This window comes from Benincasa hispida, chromosome 2 (genome assembly GCF_027475165.1).
Source record: "Benincasa hispida cultivar pf3 chromosome 2, pf3_genome.v1.1, whole genome shotgun sequence".
NCBI lineage: Eukaryota > Viridiplantae > Streptophyta > Magnoliopsida > Cucurbitales > Cucurbitaceae > Benincasa > Benincasa hispida.
The window spans coordinates 11,883,407-11,904,464 of NC_143479.1; the positions used below are offsets into that span (position 1 = coordinate 11,883,407).

At 34.4% G+C, this 21,058-nt stretch overlaps 2 protein-coding genes and 1 non-coding gene across 3 annotated transcripts; 1 reads left to right on the plus strand and 2 right to left on the minus strand.

The window, feature by feature from the left end:
• Window positions 1-108: 108 nt before the first annotated feature.
• Window positions 109-6,115, minus strand: LOC120071608 (uncharacterized). Its single transcript, XM_039023957.2, has 9 exons — window positions 5,848-6,115; window positions 4,779-4,804; window positions 3,334-3,418; window positions 3,036-3,245; window positions 1,212-1,334; window positions 1,066-1,123; window positions 862-935; window positions 452-540; window positions 109-371 (listed from the first exon to the last, which is right to left on the minus strand). The coding sequence occupies exons 1-9, from the start codon at window positions 5,953-5,955 to the stop codon at window positions 305-307; spliced, it is 840 nt and encodes a 279-aa protein (XP_038879885.1). The 5' UTR covers window positions 5,956-6,115; the 3' UTR covers window positions 109-304.
• Window positions 6,116-7,299: 1,184 nt separating this feature from the next.
• TRNAE-UUC (transfer RNA glutamic acid (anticodon UUC)) lies at window positions 7,300-7,371 on the plus strand. Its single transcript has one exon. It is a non-coding gene; the product is annotated as a tRNA-Glu (tRNA).
• A 1,500-nt stretch (window positions 7,372-8,871) lies between these two features.
• Window positions 8,872-16,163, minus strand: LOC120071591 (Galactose oxidase/kelch repeat superfamily protein). The gene is made up of 20 exons (XM_039023939.2): window positions 15,717-16,163; window positions 15,216-15,299; window positions 15,047-15,115; window positions 14,819-14,951; window positions 14,686-14,732; window positions 14,482-14,568; window positions 14,337-14,398; window positions 14,006-14,048; window positions 13,819-13,899; window positions 13,608-13,724; window positions 12,930-13,035; window positions 12,194-12,260; window positions 11,987-12,029; window positions 11,588-11,833; window positions 11,328-11,489; window positions 10,862-10,996; window positions 10,371-10,517; window positions 10,054-10,140; window positions 9,285-9,353; window positions 8,872-9,193 (listed from the first exon to the last, which is right to left on the minus strand). The coding sequence occupies exons 1-20, from the start codon at window positions 15,846-15,848 to the stop codon at window positions 9,104-9,106; spliced, it is 2,007 nt and encodes a 668-aa protein (XP_038879867.1). The 5' UTR covers window positions 15,849-16,163; the 3' UTR covers window positions 8,872-9,103.
• Window positions 16,164-21,058: the final 4,895 nt, after the last annotated feature.

Consider the following 21,058-nt stretch of genomic DNA (forward strand, 5'->3'; position numbering starts at 1 on the left):
TATCTTATTTTAGAAAAAGGAAAAAGAAAAATTGTAATAGAACAGAAATAAATTAGATAGCAGTTACCTCCGTACTCATTTTAATGACTAGATGGTGCCAAAGAAAGATGCAAATGCCAGGGGGGAAAAGTTCACTCAGCTTAATGCAAGATATATCCGATGTACATTTAGATGACGCCATAGCTATGGGGCATTTGGCTATGATATTCTACTCTTGGACATAAACAAAGTCCCAGAAGTTGACAAACTTAAAAATCTAATGATGTAGTCTTGATGGGAATAGGGAAGAAAAAGGTGCTACTAGTTACAAGGGTTTGCTTTTACGGGCTTTTGAGATTCGTCTAAGCACTTCGATTCCATTTCTTGATTCTCTGAAAAAGACCCCGATAAAAGGGGTTACCAATCATGGAAAAATCTTATTCCTAGGAGGCTACAAGGTAAAAGAGAGTACCTGCGGTGTAAATAGACAATGACATAGAAAATTGGTAGCAGCATCAAAATCAGTATTGAAGATGCCATGTAGAAGATGCCTGGTTGCCTCTGCAGGTATAAATAGTTTAATAAGAAACATCTAATGAAACTCAAAATGAGTAAGAAGAATACTTATATGGTTCCGAAAAGGAAAAATTTTTATATGAAATAATAAACAATTCCCTTCTTTCTCTTTCGTTCGTTCGTTCTTTCTTTTTTTTTTTTTTTTGGAAAAAATAATAAAATCAAATTGAACAGTTCACCAGACCATGTCATTCCACAAGGGAGTGACATACTTGTAAGTAGAAACAAAATTTTCTTAAGCAGAAAACCAGCTTAACATATTAATTGTAAGTAATCAGAGCAAATGGTTTATGTTTAAAGGCTCACCGCCGCTCCTCTAGAAAATGGCTTTTGTTTCCCAGTGCAAGAATGAGCTCCACAGAATTGGTGAAGAAACAACTCTAGAGAGTACCTCGGTCATAAAATTAAAAATTATGAGCAATTTCATGGACCTTTGAAAATAACAGATATTATAAGTAAAAAGGTAGAAGGAGAAGAGATTGGTGGTGGGGGGAAGGGGAAGAAGCTTACCATGAAGACGGTTTGCTGATGGTCCCTCATTAATTGGAAAACAGCTATCAGCAAGACTCTGTTAAAGAACTTTTAGAAATGAACGACACTATTATGCAAAACAAAAGGCAAGAAATTAGCAAGCATTTTGTGTACCACTAAGCAACCTGACATAAATGTTTGTTCCTAGCAGCAGCTGCAGGATTGCATTTAGATTTACGTGACTTGATATCCATCTTTAGGTCACAATGTAATGCCCCACATAAATCAGCTAAGCACTTCCCGTGGCTCTGCATTTACTAATAGCATGGGTAAAGAACGGCAATCAAACTCAAAAGCAAGGAAATAAAGTACTCAAACTGAGTTGTAGTTACTCGAGTAGAATAATCCAAGCTAGCAAAAACCTGGCCCATCCCTTGTGAAAATGGGAGCCAATCTACATGCAAAGCCACTCTCTCTTAAGCTATTATTTTCTACATGCATACATTTTATGTAAAGTCTTGTGTCAAGAATCATTAGATGTAGGAAGACGTAAGATAAATATCTTTGTGAGAAGAACAATAGAACCATGAATATAAAGTATAATATAAATGTGGTACATATTTCGCAAATGAAATGCAACAACGTAAATTGGATACATATTGTACATGTGCCAACTAACGATATTTTTGAAACGTACATGTGCCAACTATAAGCATTGGAGTTTAACAACATTCATAAACTGGGTCGGCCAGTCATCAAAGGAGTGTACGGCCAAGGAGGTTCAGAGCAACACGAAACATGCTTTACACTTCAACTGAAGAGGAATGATGCCAGTTGAGATGCTACTGATGGGAAAATCTACCATCACTAAAAGCTTTCGGTCAAATTGAGAGGATGCTGGGGTGTGCAAAATCAACGACCAGGTTCCTTTCCTTCCAATCAATGTAATGTCTTGATAGATTGTGAAAAATCAAACTAAACTCCCTAGCCAAGTTCATTTGGAAATGGAAATCTCCTAAAATTCAGGTTTTTCCTTTGGAATCTTGCTCAAGGTAGTAAACACCTAGGACAGAATTCAAACCCTCGTCTTGTTTGCAACTGATGCACCTTACGTAACAATGCTACTGGAAAACAAAGACGCCTTTTCCAGGAATGCATTTCTCCACAAAATGTGAAACTCTTTCTTCAAAAAACTTCAATCCGCAATAGTGCACTCAAGCTTCAGAGTTATTGGGATTTTGTTCTTCATATCATTTCATGTCAATGCTTCAAGGGTGAAAGAAGGCTGCTTCAAATTATGCTCCATGTAGCAATTTTCAGGAAGCCATGGCTGCAGAGAAATTTCCTTGTTATTTTAGGTGAGAAGGATGGGTATAGATGAGCTGGACCATATCATGACTTTCTTGGTTTGAGCAAAATTTCTATGTTTTGCAGGAGAGATGGATGGTAAAGATGAGATTGCAGATAGCATGACTTTCTTGGCTTCTGCATGGGGACTGGGGTTACTTTGACTGAGATTTCATTGTAACTACTCTACTATCCTGATACAAACCAATAAGAACAACTCTTTGTAACTTTCTTGGGTTTCTTCAGAAAATATGTTATCCTCTCCTTTTCCGTATTCTTTTCTTGCTATTGTTCTTTTTCTGATTTCTAGTTTTAGGATTACTGCAATAAGAGTTTTTTAATTGTTAACTGATATTCAAATACTTGAGCAACAGACACTCACCCATTCATGTCATGAAAGTAAACCTTCTTAGTTAATTATAAGAGGGAGCAGAAGGCAGACATTAGTGAATAGCGAAATCCTACACATCCTGCTATGCTATAACATGAAATCCAAAAAAATATAGATGATGCTACGGCAAACCTATGTATTATGCAATGGCCAATTCCAAATAACAGCAGATACTAAGACATGACCCAAAAATGATAACAATGTTATATAGTAACTTTAAAGAATAAAATATAATTATGAACGATGATTATAACATGAAGGAAGAACATACAACATTCAGAAGATTGTTATGTCTGTTGTCAAAATGCTTATCAAGAAAATTTTCAGCACGAAAGCTTTTATGACAATATCCACACTGCCAATGATTTATATCAAGATGAATTTTGTGCTGTTCCTGATCTCTGAAGAGATCATTGTTTGGATGAAGCCTACACTTGGTTGAAACCTGATAATTTTCTTTCTCCATAAATGGAAGCAAGTGCTGCAATAGAAACAATCAGAACATCAATTAACATGTCTGTTTCAAATGCTGGAGTCCATAATCTTTAAGTAGTAAAGAAAACTCGTACCTCCTCAATAATATTCCAGGCTGTCCTACTTCTTTCTCTGGAACAATGAACTTCATCAACATGCTCTTTGTCTTGCGCAAGAGGTCTACATAAACAAATTCAAATAGTGATGCCAGCAGTGTCAAATAGTATGTTTGAAAAATAAGACACGCAAGGCAACAGCTTCTTGCTTGCCTAGGATGAGAGACGCACAAAAGATATCGGCTAAATAAGATGCATTGGTTAGAGAGAGAGATGGTGAGACACAGACACACACACACACAGGTTGTGATTAAAGAGAATGTAGAATACATTACAACGGAAAGTTGAAATACAAAACTGGGCAATAACACATCTTTGGGATCACATCAATTGCAACTGCAAATATAATTATTGAAAAAAGGAGGAAATTTGAGGAATAGTTTAGATTTTTAAAATTGAGTTGGAACAAGCATACATTTCATGGATTGGGAGTTTTACTAGCTGTGATGGAGAAAATAGAATGTGAAGGTGAAGGTAAATGGCTGAAATGACGACAGCATGTATTTCAGACACCCAGGGACATGCAATTCTAATTATATTCATTAAGGAGTCCAAGCAAAAGCTAGATTCTTTTTTTGACTTCTATCAAAGAAAGAGGAATGCATGGAATGAGGGATTAAAAGAAAGTACCCTTTCTCCTTGTTTATACAAATAAGAAATATTCTTAGCAGCTAGATCAGCTCAGAGATGCAAAAGGACTTATTGAAAAGTTTTCGCACTGGTTATGGGAGAATTCTCAAAACCCATCTTCAGCTGTCTGGCTTTATGATCATTTTAAGTGGGGATAACAAAGTTTTTACTGAAATTTATGCTTCAAGTAATAAAGTTGTTTGAGATAGCTTCAGGATTAGATCAACTCAGAGAAGTTTTCTATGAAATATCAACATTCAAATGGAGAAATTAAAATTAGAAGTAACCAACATGGGTATTACTCATGTGATCTACCTAATACATTTTTGGTACTGAGAAAGCTGTACAAGCGAAAGAATTTAATGAGAATGAAAAACAATGGGAAGAATGACGACGTGATGAATTTGGTTACGCTTCATCCCCAATACAACTAATGGTGTTACTTATCTAAGGTTTGTTGTAATTATACTGTTTCTGTATTAGTTCAAACTATAGTGCATTTTTTGAAATTGTAGACCGTTTTTTATAAGCTTGAAATAAAGGAGTTATGGTTTTGTCGTGTCTTTCCACCAAATCAATGAGAATTATGTTTCTTTTTAATATACACGTAAGTGTGTGTGTGTAGCTGCATCTTCTTTAGTGAACTGATACAAAGAAGATGCAGTATATCAGATGAATCCAGTAACTAATAGCGATTAACCAATACTCCCACATGTCAAATAACTTTGGGTTTTCACTAAGCTATAACTTGAGAGGGGGAGAGAGTGTCCACTGTGATGGGAGAAAAGAGCTACCTTGAAGTTGCAGATTGCTCCACGTCCTAAAATGAATGGAAAAAGACCAAGGTAAGAAGAGAATACCCAGACAGATATGTAGTGACAAAATTCACAAAGCAAGCAAATATAAGGAGCAATGAGGGATTGTCGATGGGAAAGAAACATCAGGGAAAACTGGAACCATCCGTTTCTCAAGTATTACTATAGTTCCATCACAATCAGATCAGAGTAAACAGAACTACAGAAGTCTAACTATCAGTTTTTTATGGTCAAAATGGCAGTTAATTTTTCCAGCTTATAGGTGAGTGCTGACCAAGCTTAATAATATCACCTCGCATGATGACTGATAAGGCATGTTCCTGAGGAACAGAAGATTGGTCTTGGCTTGAAGGTTCCTTTATATGATTTTTCTTTTTCTTTCTTTTTTTCCAAGAGTGCACTGATGGAAAATCTGGGAAAAGGGATTTCCTATGGCATTGTTAAGTGAGTGATTCTTCTTGTAAAGATCTGAAAATTCAGAGGAGCTCCTGGGTTTTGAGAATCCTGAGTTGAATTGTAAGATATTTTCTATCTATTTTTTATCTGCTGATTTGAGTCCAATCTTCAGTTGTTAAAGTGGATGTACATCCTAAAAGGACTTCCTCTGTGTTTATCTCGTTCTTTCTCCCAACAATTTTGTAGCTTATCATTGATTGATTCGTGGAGTTGATTAATTAGCAAACTGAATGATTTTGCTGATATTACTGACAATTTTGTTACCTATTGAAACAACTCTAACTGTCTAAGAGATGTATCAAATAACCAGATAGAGTACATTCAGGGAATGACTGTCTGGGTAGGAAAGCCGTTAACTCGATAGTTTTCAGTAAGGAAATCTTCCTCGAAAAGCTTATGCCAGTTACAAAAACAACAAATAGAAAATGTTCATTATCTCAAACAAATAAAATGTTAAAAATTTACAAATCCAAGAAAGATGGATTAGAGAAGAAACAAAAACGAGAGTAGGCATGGTTTTTGTTTTGCATCAAGATGAAGTAATACGATTAAATCAAGTGTTTAGGTATGTATGAGAAGACAGATTCGGTACCTGATTGCTGTTTGAAGGAGGTAGAGCGAAAGCAAAATGAACAACTTGTTGAAGAGAGAGTAAAAATGAAAGAAGAATTATGGTGCCTGCTGTTGCTTTCTTCTTCATTGCGAAACCCAGGCTCCAAGCCACTGTGCCCCCGGTTGGGGTGGTGGAGATTCGAATTCTGGCCGCGAACTCGAAGAATACCAACTTTGCCTCTCCAATCACGTACGCTTGCCGCGGAAATTCCACCGCTTATTGTTTACTGTCTAATACCAAACATTTGTACCTTTGGTCTTTTTTCAACAATTCACCTAAAATCCTTCCATCAAATCAAAACTAACTTTTCTAATTAATCTTTTGCCTAAATTTTACAAAATATTCACTTTAGGATAGAATTTTACTAACATCAAATTTCAAATTTTTTTTGTATTTTTACTCTTGTACTTAATTTATTTCATGCAAATTCTTATGTCAACTCGCCCATAAAATTGTCTAAACATGGAAAGAAAAAATTAAAATTAATAATATTTGAAAAATAGTTGTTGAGATGTGAAATATCATTATTCATTACAGCGTTGTTCTGGTTTTGGTATAACTCTTGAAACAAAATGAAGATTAATGTCATTAAGATGAATTGCACATCAATAGGTAGTAGAAAATTATCCAAATCTAATCATTATGACTTGTTTAACTACTATTTTTTTCCTCTAAAAATTAAGTTTATTCTAGTTTCTTAGGCATATTTTTAGGAGATTTTAAAAAATTAAAAAAATAAGGGAAACTATTCACACAAAATAGCAAAATTTAATCATCTTTCTCTTTTTTTGTCTTCTTCTTCTTCGTTCGATCTCGGTCTCTCTCTAACCCACGCACTTTCTTCTTCTTCTTCTTCGGTCTAATCTCGGTCTCTCTCTCTAACTCACACGCTCTAACGTCCAACGGCCACCGCACTCATGTCCAACCATTGATCCCCCCGCATTTTGGTCTACATCACATATCTAGTTGTATGTCATCGTCGGTGAGCCAATTTTTATCTCTCTGCCCGACTCACTCTCTCTTCCTCTAACTCTTAGATTCGTGCAGCCCAGTCCTTGTGATTGTTGTCTTGTTGCTGCCAACACTAGATTTCCCGAATTTTTGTTGTTAAAGGTAAGGTTTTGGACGTTTTTGGTTAATTTTGTTTGTTTCTTGAACACTCATTAAGTTTTGTGTTAAAATTGATTTGTCCATGAAGTTGGTGCTAGATTTTGAGTTTTGTTACTTTTAAATAGTTGCGATAGACATTATTATCGATAGATGTTGATAAAAGTCTATCAGTATTTTTTTGTTATTTCTATAAATAGTTTGACATTTTTATATTTATGAACATTTTTCCTTCTATTAATGGTTAAAATATAATGTTAATTAAATTTTACAAAGAATTATATATTGTATAAATAAAAAATAAAAATCTCTATGAACAAATAATCCGTTGTCGTCCAGCGGTTAGGATATCTGGCTTTCACCCAGGAGACCCGGGTTCGATTCCCGGCAACGGAACTTTTATATTTTCTCTCTTTATTTTTATTCCTTTAATTTCGGTGTTTCGTTATTTTTGGGAATCGATAAAAGATTTTCCATCTCTATATCTATTAAATAGGTATTTTATTCCCTTCTAAAATAATGAGTTTCCTTGTTTTTTTTTCTTTTCTTTTTGTTCAATGTGTCTTTTTTTTTCCTTTTCTTTTTGTTCAATGTGTGTACTTTTTTATTTTATTTACATTAAAAAATTAAGTTAATTAATACATTTAGATTAAGTTTATAAACAACATTTACTCAATAATAATAATAATAATAAACAACGAAGCTACATTAGAATTTTAATAATTATTTAATTGCAATAAATTGATGTATTCAAATATGTACTCAGCTTTTTAGAAATATAAAATTGATGTAGTAGCTTATGTAGTTTTTCAAAAATTAATGTGGATAATCAAGGATGAAAAAAAGCAAGAAAAAAGAGAGGAGAGAGGAGCAACTGAAGATTCAAAAGGAAAGAATATATTCTTAGTTTCAAAGTTTTGAGTATGATTTTTGTTAAATTCCTACCTAGGCTTCGTTACTTTGTAACTTTAAGTTATGAATTTAGTGTTTGAAGGTCTCTTCATTTCAAAACATTATACTTTCACCACTAAATTTTGAGTTTATTTCCAATTGTTCCCTTTTGAATTTTACAATGCTGCCCTCATTACTCTCTTTTGATACTTGGTTTCAATTAGTTAATTTAAATAACAATGAGGTTCATTTTTTAATTGATTTTAAAAATCGACAAAAATTAATTGAAAAAAATTAATTTTAATTTTAATTTTTTCCCCTCTTTCAGATTATTTACTAAAAAAACCACATAAGTTACCCTGACTATAAGCAGAGTTTATTTCGTAATTTAAAAATTATTATGCCACAAGTTCAAGTATATACTGATTGCTGAGTAAACTCATATCGGGGATCCTACACGTTAGCAATCAAGATTGTTTTAGAGTGGGGTGATTCAATATTTAAAAAAAGAAAATTTTAGTCCCTATACTTTTAGCTTTTATTTATTTTAGTCTCTATATTTTTAAAATATTCATTTTGATTCTCGTACTTTCAATTTTAATTAATCTTTGTCCTTGAACTTTAAAAAAACAACCATTTTGATCCCTTAAAATGAAGTAAAAATGGAAACAAAGAAACCAAAATAGTCATTTTTTGAAAACATAGACCAAAATGAACATTTTGAAAGTCCATAAACCAAAATGAATCAAAGTTAAAAAGTATAGAGACTAAAGTGAATATTTTGAAAGTATAGAAACCAAAATGAACAAAAATTTAAAGATACCAGAACCAAAATAGTATTTAAATAATAAACTCTCCCAGCAACTTTCAACCATTGCTTTTGGAGAAAAAATTCCAGCAATTTTTTATTAAATAGATCAATCTTAATTTAAAATGACTGTAACATTCTGTCAAACAACAATTAACTAAAACATTAATTATCCATGCAAAAAGAACACTAAAACATTAATTTATAAAGAGATACAAATTCATATTTCTATAGAATAAATTCTAACAAATAAAAAATATTCCATCTCAATAATAAATAAGCACTGTGATCGTTATTAACTAACAACAATCTCTCCCCTTTATCTACACACTCATCATTTGCAAATGGCAGTTATATAAAATATGATTGATGATTCTACCTAAGCTAACAGGATTTTGAGTACTCTGAAAAATAATAATAATAACCCATTTACTTATTTTTCTTCTTGCCTCTTTTTCTTGAACTAGTTTCAGGAGCTTCTGCTTCTACTGCTTTCTGCTCTGCCTCCAATATGGCAAGCTTATTCAAAGGAACCAGTAAAAAGTAAGATTAATAATAAGAACAATCTGAACACTACAATTCTGGCTTTGAAGCAAGTCAAAGAACTTACCTCATCAAGGATGGGTTTAAGCTCCCTGTAACGAGATTCAGCAAGATCGAAACCATCCTTGCGAAGTTCCTATATCAAGACGTAAAGAACATTAATACTGTTAGATGATATGATATTAAATTTGTCTTCACCCATCAGCTCAAGCTTTTGAGTCAATCAGTGATTTAAGAAACACTCTTCAGCCATACACAAGGATAAGAAAGAACGAGAAATTTGGTTTTTGGTCCTGTTTTGTTGATAAAGTTTTTGCCCTTAAGCCCTGGTTTCTATTAAATCTATCAGCAAAATGCATTTATTCCTCTTTCCATTATGGAAATCATTATCTAAAAGCAAGGTAGAATGAATTATTGAAAACCTCAATTTCAGTTAACTCGGGACAAAAAACATAATGAGAATACATCCATATAATGATTCTGGCTCATTATCTTGAGAAAAAAAAAAAAAAAAAAAAACCAGGGGACCTCACAGTATCTGCCCGTAATGTTCCAAAATATCAAAATGTACCTATATATCATTCTCTCATCCTAAATGATGTTACATTAAATAATTTCACAAATCAGTTTACGTAGCTTATTCCTTATTCTGCCGAGAAGGATTTGTACAATAGTTTGAAATGGAAAAATAGAACCGTATGATTTTCTTTCATGAGACGAGATTCACAGCAGAGAGAAAATCCATTCAACAAAAGTGAGCATAGAAGTTACGAATCACCAGAAAAAAGAGAAGAGAAGAGTAGAATCAATTTTTAAATGCAAAAGAAATTCCATACCTTTCCAGTATGTTGTGTATGCTCATGTGCCGCCATTTGCCAGTATAGATTTGTACGTTTATAGAAATCCCTTAGAGATTCTCCAGGCTATATCAAGATATAATCGAGATCGACCAATAATGGAGTGAGACAAAGGAACTTAACGGAGCATACAATTAAAAAACTAAAGAATCGCTATGATAGAAATTGAAGGCAACAACTATTAGACATTTGTTATATTTTAAAATATTAAATTTAAAAGCGGAAGCTTGCAAGTAAAAGACTCCATAATTGGTCAATCACATTATACTATAATGATTATAGATCATAAATGCTACCATAGGAGTTCTTTGTGAATCTGAAAGCCCAAGGTTAGCTCTGATTTGTTCGATCCTTGCCCGCTTCTCTTTCCTACGAAGATTCCTGCCCTCACCCTTAATCAAAGCTACAGCATCTCCTACTTTTCGCGATCCATTATTCCCAGCCTTCAAAAATAAACAAGATCAAATGAACAAACAGTCGATGAGAATACAGCTCTGGACAGAATTGTATCATTTGGTTCTATTTCACATGTTAGAGCCCATTAGCAGCTTTGCGTGATTCTTGAAGAGCAGTTATCTCCATAACATATACATGCTTTCTTGCCAAAACAAGAAGGCAAAACAATGTCCCATGCAAATGAAGCAAGAAATACAAGCAGAGTAATGGGATTAGCATGATAATAAATGGATGTTTTATGAGTTGGGAGAAACAAGGGGTATTTTGTTTTGCAACCAGAGATTCATTATCGCTACAATCCAATGAATAAGGAATATAGGATACGCTGCACCTCAAAATCCTCCTCATCACTATCCTCCTCATCACTTTCATTGCTTCCTTCAGAATTGTCATCATTCTCACTGTCAACTTCTTCATCTTCCTCATCTTCATCCTCTGAGGCTTCTACCCATTCAGAATCCGTGGCCTTCATCAGAAACAAGTGCCGAAGTGAGAAAAGTACAATGTAAAGAATTTTAGGCGCTTTACAAAATCAAACATGTCAAACAAATATAATTATCATTTGTCCAAATAGGGGCTGATCTTCATCTATCAATCTTCAGTTTACTTTAAAATATGAAGAGAACTAGAGAAGACTCAAAAAATTATGGTAACTAAAGGTTGCAAGTTGAAACAGAATAATCAAGAGTACCAGAAGATCACAGGGTGATGACATTTTACCTAGCAATCAACAAGACTCTGATAAAACAGGGAAGAAAGATTTTCATTTTTTGTTGGTAAAAAACAAAATAGCATACCGGTATAATGCACTTCCATTCATCAAGTTTACTGAGATTGAGAGCATACAAGTCATCAAGGGTGATTTCTCGATCTTTAATCTCCATCATACCCCCATATATGTACAGTGTATCTCTTCCAACAACCACGCAGGAGTTAATACGTCCACAGGGCTTAATCACCTATAAAGTGCAATACTTTAGAATATAAAAGTTCCACATTAAATCTTAATGCATGAAAGAAAGAAAAAAAATAATGAATGAACTCCAGCATGCTAGACCTCTGGCAAAATAGCATTTTTGTTTGAACCAGATTCTTCTTGGTTTTTGCAAGAACTCATTTCCAATCCACCATTGTTAATGGATACAGATGAAGATATGTGATGAGATATTTCATCAATGTCAGTTTCCATGTTGCATGCTTCTTCGATGTCTGGATTTTCAATTTTACCAACGTCAACAACCTCCTCATTTATATTATCATCAAACGCAACCTCATTGTCCTTTTGGTTAGAAATCTTTTTAACCTGATAAAGAAATCAAACCATCAACGATGTATCCTATTAACGACAATTTCATTGAACATTCAATCTTTAGAAAGTTGAAATGTATTTAAAGAAAGTTATTTTGCTTCTAAGAGAGTCTAGATATAGATAATTAGAAATTTATCAAGGTCTTACCTTTGCCTTTGTCGACTTTTCCTTCCTTAACTCTAGAGGATACCTACCAACAAGGGAAAAACATCTGTCAATTAGCAGAATAATGATTTTACACCGTGTGTATACCAATCATACAAGATTCAAACTTCACTTCAACAAGACAGAGAAAATTAGAGAATATACCCCCCGCCCCCCGATGCACATGAAATAATAATTTGTTGTGCTTACCATCGATGGTTGTCTATTTGAAATGCATAGAGTTCATTCAAGAATAGACTCATCATTGCATCACCGCCTACATTTGTAAATGACCAAGGATCACATTAGTGAAAAAATACGAAAGCCAACCCAATAAGAATCACAAATATAATGCACAATACATACACACGCACATACCAAAAAGAAGAAGTTAAAAGAGCTTCTTCACCTAAAAAAAGGAAGTCAGAAAAATAAAAGAAACCTAGCTGCAAACAAATAATTCATGACAAGTACAAATTTTTAACTTAATACATAAGCTGCAAACGAATATAAAATAAAATGATAAAATATGTCTGTCCTGCTGGTCATGGTTTTATGAGGCCTGAATTAGCAGTGACCTCTCAATCTCTACTTTAATTATATCAATATAAGACTAACCACTTTTTTTAATTTGATGAGAAAACTAGGAGACCTACTTTACATCAATCTTCAATTCTTAACTTATCATGATCATGTCCCTTCCAGTAAAGACAGGCTCCTTTTTTCCTCATAGGAATTTAGTTTGCCAGACTTGCAAGTTAATGTGTCCTTTCCACAAGTCTTCAGCCTTTTCGAAACCATATCCCCCCCCCCCCACACACACACACACACACAAAAAGAAAAAGAAAAAGAAGTTCATATTGACAATTATTCAATAATTCTTTAATTGTAGGCAAGTAGAGAGGATGTGCAGACTGTATTCCTTTCGTGGTATGTAAGTACTTGCCTTCAACTTCCATGTCCACCACTCCCCCAAATAGCAAGGCTCGCCTCTTATGAACACACATGGAGAACCCTGCACGAGGCCCAGGTGGCATCCCACCTTTCTTTACCTATAAAAGGAAATGCAGATAATTGCATCAGAACGAGTTAGTACTAGATGCATGATCCAAAAAGGAGATAAACAACAAAGAGCAATTAGTTACTCTTTTCTTCCAAGAATTATTCCAAAAAGATATCAAGTACTTGACAGGTTAAAAAATCTTGATCCCTATTCTATGTTAGTTAAGCAAAATAAGACTCGGTCGTTCCCTCTTTTATGTAAAAACACATGGCACTTAGATCATAAATGATGATTAGCCTACCCCCACACTCAACCCAAAGGCACGTTTTGTGTGTTGGGTTGAGAAGATATATAATACCTTTCTACACATGCAGTTTCTTTTCTATCTGGGAACCATTTTTCCCAGCTTGCCTAATTTTGAGCCTCAACTTAAGAATGTTAAGACTTAAATTATCATAGGATAAATATTAAAGAGCCGGAGTCTCATACAATATAGTTCTGATGGCCCTTTTTTCTTTTTTTTTTTTTTGAAAGTTTAGAATATAGAAAGAGACAGAAGATGTGAAGAGTGGAACTCAACGTATGAACAAGTAAAGCTTGAAACCAGGGCTGAGTATACACCTTATTCCATTGCCAAGTCCTTGGATCAAGGGACCACATGTCTGCATGCACAACTCCTCTTTCAGAAGTGCTCTTATCAGATTGAATTTCTTTAAAATAGCCACCATACAAGAAAACCTGTAATTTGAATAAATATATGAGATGGTAAAGCAAAAAACTCATGTCTGTAATGTTATAACCAGAATGGTTAGATGCTACATGATCAACCAACCTCATCTTGGTGAACAAAAAATTGAAAACCACTTCGAGGACTAGGCCACATTGCACCAGGACTAGGCTTCACTTCTTGCCACTAATAGAACTTTTTGTCAGTATTCATCATTGAGCCGTATCAAGAGAATAATTAGAAGATGCTATCTTGAAGAGGGAGAGGAAATTTTGATATAAATTAGTTTCACCTTGTATTGATCCAGATCAAATACATACAAATCGTTATAGTATCTGCAAAATAATATTTGAGAAAAGTTTTAGTGAGCAGATTGAAACCAATATTCTTGTACATGGAATATCTTCACAATTGTTTATAAAAATTTATAGGAAATACATTTACACATGTGGAAGAAGACAAGAGGCAGAAAGATAGACTACGTAAGGTAAGTTTGACCTAAATATATGCAGAAATACCAAATGTACCTTCAATCTTAATATCCGCATATAGACACACACATACCCAGTTCAGAAGCTTTTCTTAAGAGATAATTCATATGATTGATTACAGAATTCACCAACCTCACTTCTCTTAAAGTGTCATAGAAGCCACCAAAAACAATAATTTTGTGCTTGTATAAGACCTGAAACACAATCAAGGAAAATGTTGTGAAAATAAAAAAGATATAAACTCAGCAGATATTAAAGAAGCATGCCACACAATTACCATCCGATGACCAGAGCGTGGACTAGGACAACCTTTTAAATTTATTTGTTCCCATTGATTTGTTTTCAGGTCCAGCACCCAGAAATCCTATAGGTGTGTGTAAAGCACCAAATCAAATAACAGTTACAGAAGCCAACAGGTTGCCTAGTTAATAATAAATAGCATGCACTTTCAAAAACTAAAGAAGGGAAATGGAAATTCTACCTTGTAGTGATGAAACCTCTCTTGGTTAGGAGATGTAAACTCTCCACCTAATGGTGCAATAAAGCAGTTAGCATAGTGCGTGTTAAATACTAGAGATGTATGTCTTTGCATTCGACCAAAATTCTTCACTAACCAAAAATATAGAGGTAATTCTTCCAAGCAACAGCTTGATGAGCACTACGAGGAGGCGGGCTATTGGGACTTGAAATTACTTTCCACTCTAGTTTCTCAACATCGTACCGATACAGATCACCATAGACATATGTCTGTGCCAACTCAAGTTAATGAACTGCAGGTGTAAGACCTGATTAACTACATCAAGTACGATGTGCAGTCACAATGTAGATTATTATGAACTTACCTTGGTACCATTGTAAAATTCACCCCCATAGAGGATCAACTCTGTTTCTTTCAAGGGATTGATAGTCAACTACACGATATTTCCAATAAATTACTGTTACCGATTTCCTCATAAGCGTGAAACACAACAGTTAGAAATTAACTTGATAGTCCATATGTAAGAGATGTACCGAACTGGACCGAGGAGATGGCGCAGGGACATTCTCCTCAACATGAACTTCCTTTTTCTTCGCTTCCTCCTTTTGTATACTCAACTACAAGAATTCAAATGAGAAAAAACAACTCACTTAACCGAGTTTTGACCACAAAAGGCAGATCATGTCAAGTTTCTCATTGAAGCCAAGCACAAGCATGGCCCTTGAAAGTTCGTTGGAATATGCGTGACTCTCAAAAGTACCCTTTTTATTATACTCGTTCCTTTTTATCTTTCTTCCTTATTTGGACATCTAAAGTGAATGAATCAAAAATCCCAATCCTCAAATTATCTCTTGAATAAAAGGAAGCTATTACAGTAACAAAATAAACTAAAATAACGAGCTGAAGAATGAACTAAGATGAATTCGGATAAAGAGCTGAAGCATTTAGTATATAAGTATTGATCTGCTTCCATTTGTACTCACTTCTCAGATACTAACAACGAATTAAAATTTGTAAAGAATGAAGGAACATACGAGAATTGCATCAATGTCATCCTCGGGAGAGAGCTTCTTGCTCTCCCTGCGAGCTCTCTTTTCCTCGGCTTTGGCCGTTTTCCTCTCGGTCTTCTCTTTTCCCTTTCCGGGTTTCTTCGTCTTCTTCCCCATTTGAACTGAACTCTCTGCTTGAGGACTTGCCTTTCAGGCCACAGCTACAATAGCAAATTAATGCAAGCGAAAAGCAGTTTCCGGTTCCAACTAGGAGCCCTGGAAGGGAACTTTGATGCGGCGCGTCGCCTTACAAGGGTAATTTGTAGAAAAAATTTGTAGGGAGGGCTCTATTTGGCGGCCACTCCGTATTTGGTCTCATTTTTATAAACCAATGAAATTTAGCTTTTGTTGATGTTATTATAATGTAAATTTATCATTTTAATCCATCTTTTTCTTTCTTTCTCCTTCTTCCTCCGCTCTTTTGGAGCAATTTTTCTTATTCTTTTAATTTTCCCTACTTTTCGTCTTTTTCTATTTTCTTTTTCCTTTTTCCGTTTTTGACGATTTCATTCGCTTACACTATCCTCTAGGCGATTTTCCTTTTTTTCTTCTCCGATAATTTCTATTTATGTAGTTCTCTTTTTTTTTTTTTCTCTCTCTCTCTATTCTTCGTTTTGTAGTTTTTATTGAAGAAAAGAGAGGAATAATCTGAACAAATGAGAAAAAAATTGTAGTTGTTGAAAGAATCTGTGAAGGTCTTGAGTGAAAACGTGGATCATCCCAATTTTTTTGTTTTTACATAATTGAAAAATATATAATACAAACTATGCAAAAGGATAGAATTAAAGCATGCTTAATAAATGAGAAAGAAAAATTAGGAAATTAGTAGTTCAAGAAACCCTTACCTCTGAAGATCCGATCTTCTTCACGAACTCCCTCTTCTTTCCAAATTGTCACGAACTCCAAACCCTCAAAGCAAAAACCTTGTGAACACCACCAGAAGAAGCCGTTTGTATTCTCTTGAGATGAGACCATAGGAGTTGTATGGGCTCTGTGAATTTTGAGAGAGTGAAAGTTTGAGAGGAGAGGAGAGAGTGAGATACAAAGAATTTTTTCTCGGAGACCTCTCTCTGTATTTTGTAAACTACAAGAAGAAGAAACCGTATCCCCCACAACCACCTTGATTGTGGGATGAAGAGAGAATTAAGGGGAGGGAAAACCTCCCTTTAAAATTCAAAAATAAAATTAAACTTAATTAATAATAAACAAATTAATTTTTATTATTATATATATATATGTATATAACTATATGTTATATCATATATAACATATAATATATAGTTTAATATTGTATCATATACAATATAACCTATAGTTTTAATTCTCTCATCAATGGTATTTAATATAAATCTCATTTATACTAAATTTAATTATATGAATCCAATTCACATAATTAATATTTGAATCATATTCAAATATTTATTTTCTCTCAACTAAACTTTATATTATAATGGATTAAATACATTATAGTAATTATATCATATATAATTAAATTAAATTAACTGTATCATATATAATTAGTTCTCTCATTTAATTTGAATAATTCAAATAAAATTCAAAAATGATTCTCATAAATCCCACTTGGGCTACAGAGGGGATCTCATGGACTTGTAGTTTAAAGCTCCAATGGTACTTGAATAATTAATTAAATTCTTCAACGTCCATTAATTGTTAGGCACTCCACTAAAGATCGATAGTTGCACTTTTCACACTACATATATATTTTTGTGTCCATTGGATATAACCAATCAACAGTGCGATGACCATTCACAAATTGCTTGTATGTACAGTTGGGCCAAATTTGTCGTTTGGTCCTATAGTTACATATAACTCCTTAAGTATCATTGATTCCTCTAATGAGCAATAAGACTAGTCATAGTCCAATTATGACCAAACCACTCTCTGGCCAAGAGAGGGTGTGGTGTCACATTATTCAAACCTTGGAATCAGCCCTTAAGGGAGAAATTTATCTACTTATTCCGACATTGAGAAGGAGTGAATTTCGTCTTGTGTAGCTGTGTTCTTAGCTCTCCAATCAAACGAATCCCCAAAATGGTAGACTTATTGAGTCGACGATCTGGCCACTCTCACCCATACAAATCAAAAGACTGCCTTCATAGGTAGGAGTTCACAACTCACTCAGGATTCATGTCATGTCACCTATGGTCATCCTAGTGAAATGTAAGTCTCTATTATGAACGGTGTTATATAATGAGACTAGTCATTTCATGGTTCGATCTTATACAAACTCTTTGTATAGGATACCCTCACTCACATGTCTTTACATAAAGATCAAGATCAGATTATTTGTAGTACTTTACAACACTTGTAACATCTACAAAGCGAGTCATATCCATAGTGTCACCAGGATAAGATACCCAACCTTATCTATCTACTATAGACCGTTTAGGTTATCATTTAAACATGATCCACCCGTATGTCTCTACATACATGTTTAAATTACATAAAATAACCTAGGATCTTAGTTTATTAGACTGAGTGTATGCTCACAAAATAAAATTTTGTTTATATAGTGTTTACAAATTACGAGAATACAAGAGAGATTTAGGACACCAATCCCAACAATTATGTCCTATGAGGATCAAGACAAAGGTGCGAGAAGTGAGAGCGGAAGCGAGGAGGAGGAACGGGAGTAAGGAGCTAGAAACAGGCCTTCACGCACGTTTTGAGGTCAAATGGGTGCTTTCACATGTGAATGACGCCAGCAAAAGACCAAATTTCGAGTGTTTTTTAAAGTGGGGCCAAATTTCGAGTTGCTCCTAAATAGGGGCCATTTGTACAAATTCCCCAAATTATTATAGAAGGCCTCCACATTTTTGGCCCAACATTCAAAATCAGGTGAAAAATGACATCTTGCTTGCGTCACCCCTTATGAAGTTACCATATTGACTCCGGATGCACGCGAAACCTTGCGTCTGGACATTAATCTCGCTTCTCATTCTTACGCCTCACAATTGACATCTCAATTCTCGTTCTCGTGCCACGTCAGACCTTTCCAAATGCATTTTAAATGGTCTTCTTGCGCCTCCCTACAGCCTCTCGCTTCTCAATCTTGTTCAAGGTCAAACGCATAAAATCGTTCTCACCAGCCTGGTTTCTACCATTAATTAATGATCCTGTAGGAATTTGCTTGAAAATGAAAAAGCTTCCGTCAAAATCCATAATTCTTTCAAATCAATTTAAGTAACCAACATTTACTACGTTGAATTAATGTGCATTTAAAATCAGATGAAAGATTACCAAAAAAAAGGAATTAGATGAAAGATTACCAAAAAAAAAAGGAATTAGATGAAAGAACCCTTGGTTGGCTTTTAAAAACATGTTTTCTATTTAGCTGCCATGTATCAAAGACCAAAGAAAACCAAAGAAACTAACATTTATTATGTTGTAAAGGTTGTTGAATCATCATACGCACTCAGTTATACACCCCAAGTAAGTAAATGCTAAGTCTTCATTTTTTAATTATTTTTTAACACTTATACCAAATATAACAACATGAATGTATGTCTTAGAGTTACACGAGCGATGGACGAGAGAGATAAACAAGACAATAGGAGTAAGCATAGAGAGGAAGAAATGGTAGGAAGAAAAGTGAGAATGAAACGAGAAACACCAGCGAGAGACGAGGGGGAGAAGTGAGATAAAGAAACAAGAACGAGAAACAAGAGCGAGAGGTGAGAGATAGGAGCGAGACTTGGACATAATTGTAATTTGTAATTTTCTGTATAATTTTTTGTAGGATAGAAGAGAAGCAGCTTTTCATTTGGTATGGTGATATATGGGATGGTTGGGATTGGTATCATAAATCTCTTTATTATCATAGTTTGTAAATTTGTATAAATAAATTATTATTAATAAAATAAACATTATTTTGTTTGTGTATTGACTTAATCCAATAAACTAAGATCCAAAGTTATTTTATGTAACTTAAACATGTATGTGGTTGAAATACAGGTGAATCATGTTTAAGGAATAACCTAAATGGTCTATAGTAAATGCTAAATGGATAAGGTTGGTGTCTTATCATTATGACACTACGAATATGGCTCGATTTGTAATTGTTACAATTGTCGTAAAGTGTTACAAATGATTTGATTCTAATTGTTCATGTAGAGATATGTGAGTGAGATTATCCTATACAAAAGTTTGTATAAGACCGGACTGCGAAATGATTAGTCTCTTTTTATAATATCATTACTTAAAGAGATTAGCATTTCAATAGGATGACCATAGGTGACTCGACCTTAATCTTAAGTGAGTTGTAAACTCCTGTCTACTAGAGCAATCCATTAATCCCGCACATCCACAGCAATTTAACGATTAAACAGTATATAAATGCACCCACCAAGAACGTAAGTGTCATTTCGTTGCAATATATGAAATTGGAGTATCAGAACCTGACTCTGATACCAATTGAAGGATCTCTTAACAAAGAGTTCCATAAGCGCGTTCAGATTGCTCCAATTTCACAGTGACCAAAATACACCATATACATTCAAACGCACAGTTATGCAAACAAATATTAATTAACGGCATGCTTTGAACAACAAAACAAACAAGGCAGAGAGTTCTCATACTAGTTGAAGACGCTCTTCAAGCTTTGGAACTCAACGTAACGGAAGATCTCTACCCGATCAACCAACACCCAGCAGATGCGTTGGCTACAGTAGTATGAACAACCGCAAACACATGAACACAGTGAGGACGACACTACCAAAAAAGAGCCCTAGGTATTCTCGGATTGAGAACCCAAAGCGTGGTCTTTGGTGAGTTTGGTAGAGGTAGGAGGAAGAACTGATCATGTAGATGATAAGCAAGTGGGAAAGAATGAGAAGCTATCGCATAGTTAGATGCTTATCGCTTAGAAGAAACTACACGATCGTGTATGTTTTATTAAACGATCGTTTAGAAAACAGTAGGCAATCGTTTAGCAAACACGACACATTATACGTGTTGCGATTGGTGCACTAATTCTCCTGGAGTTTCGTTGTTTTGTAAAGATACACATTTTTAATGAATAAAATAAATGTTATTTAATTCTGGCATTTACTTATATCCAATAAACAAGGCTCCTTGGTTATCTTATGTGAACTTAAGCATGTATATGCGACATACAAGTGGATCATGCCTTAAGTGATAACCTAAATAGGTCTGTAGTATAAGGATTAAGGTGGGATACCTGATCCTGGTGACACTACGGGTATGACCCGCTTTGTAGAGGTTTGTAAGTGTTGTAAACTACTACAGATGATAGATCCTAACCATTCATGTGGAGACGTGGAGCGGGGGTATCCTACACAAAGAGT

What these genes read in the sequence shown, in the direction of transcription:
- LOC120071591 (XM_039023939.2), bottom strand. Translation starts at nt 15,848, where the DNA reads ATGGGGAAGAAGACGAAGAAACCCGGAAAGGGAAAAGAGAAGACCGAG. An exon ending in GACACTTTAAGAGAAGTGAG is followed by an intron (nt 14,049 to 14,336) that starts GTTGGTGAATTC and finishes ATTATTTTGCAG; the next exon opens with ATACTATAACGATTTGTATG. An exon ending in ATACACAACATACTGGAAAG is followed by an intron (nt 9,354 to 10,053) that starts GTATGGAATTTC and finishes GTCTTGATATAG; the next exon opens with GAACTTCGCAAGGATGGTTT.
- LOC120071608 (XM_039023957.2), bottom strand. Translation starts at nt 5,955, where the DNA reads ATGAAGAAGAAAGCAACAGCAGGCACCATAATTCTTCTTTCATTTTTA. An exon ending in GGAACAAACATTTATGTCAG is followed by an intron (nt 1,124 to 1,211) that starts GTTGCTTAGTGG and finishes GTTCTTTAACAG; the next exon opens with AGTCTTGCTGATAGCTGTTT. An exon ending in ATCAGCAAACCGTCTTCATG is followed by an intron (nt 936 to 1,065) that starts GTAAGCTTCTTC and finishes GGTACTCTCTAG; the next exon opens with AGTTGTTTCTTCACCAATTC.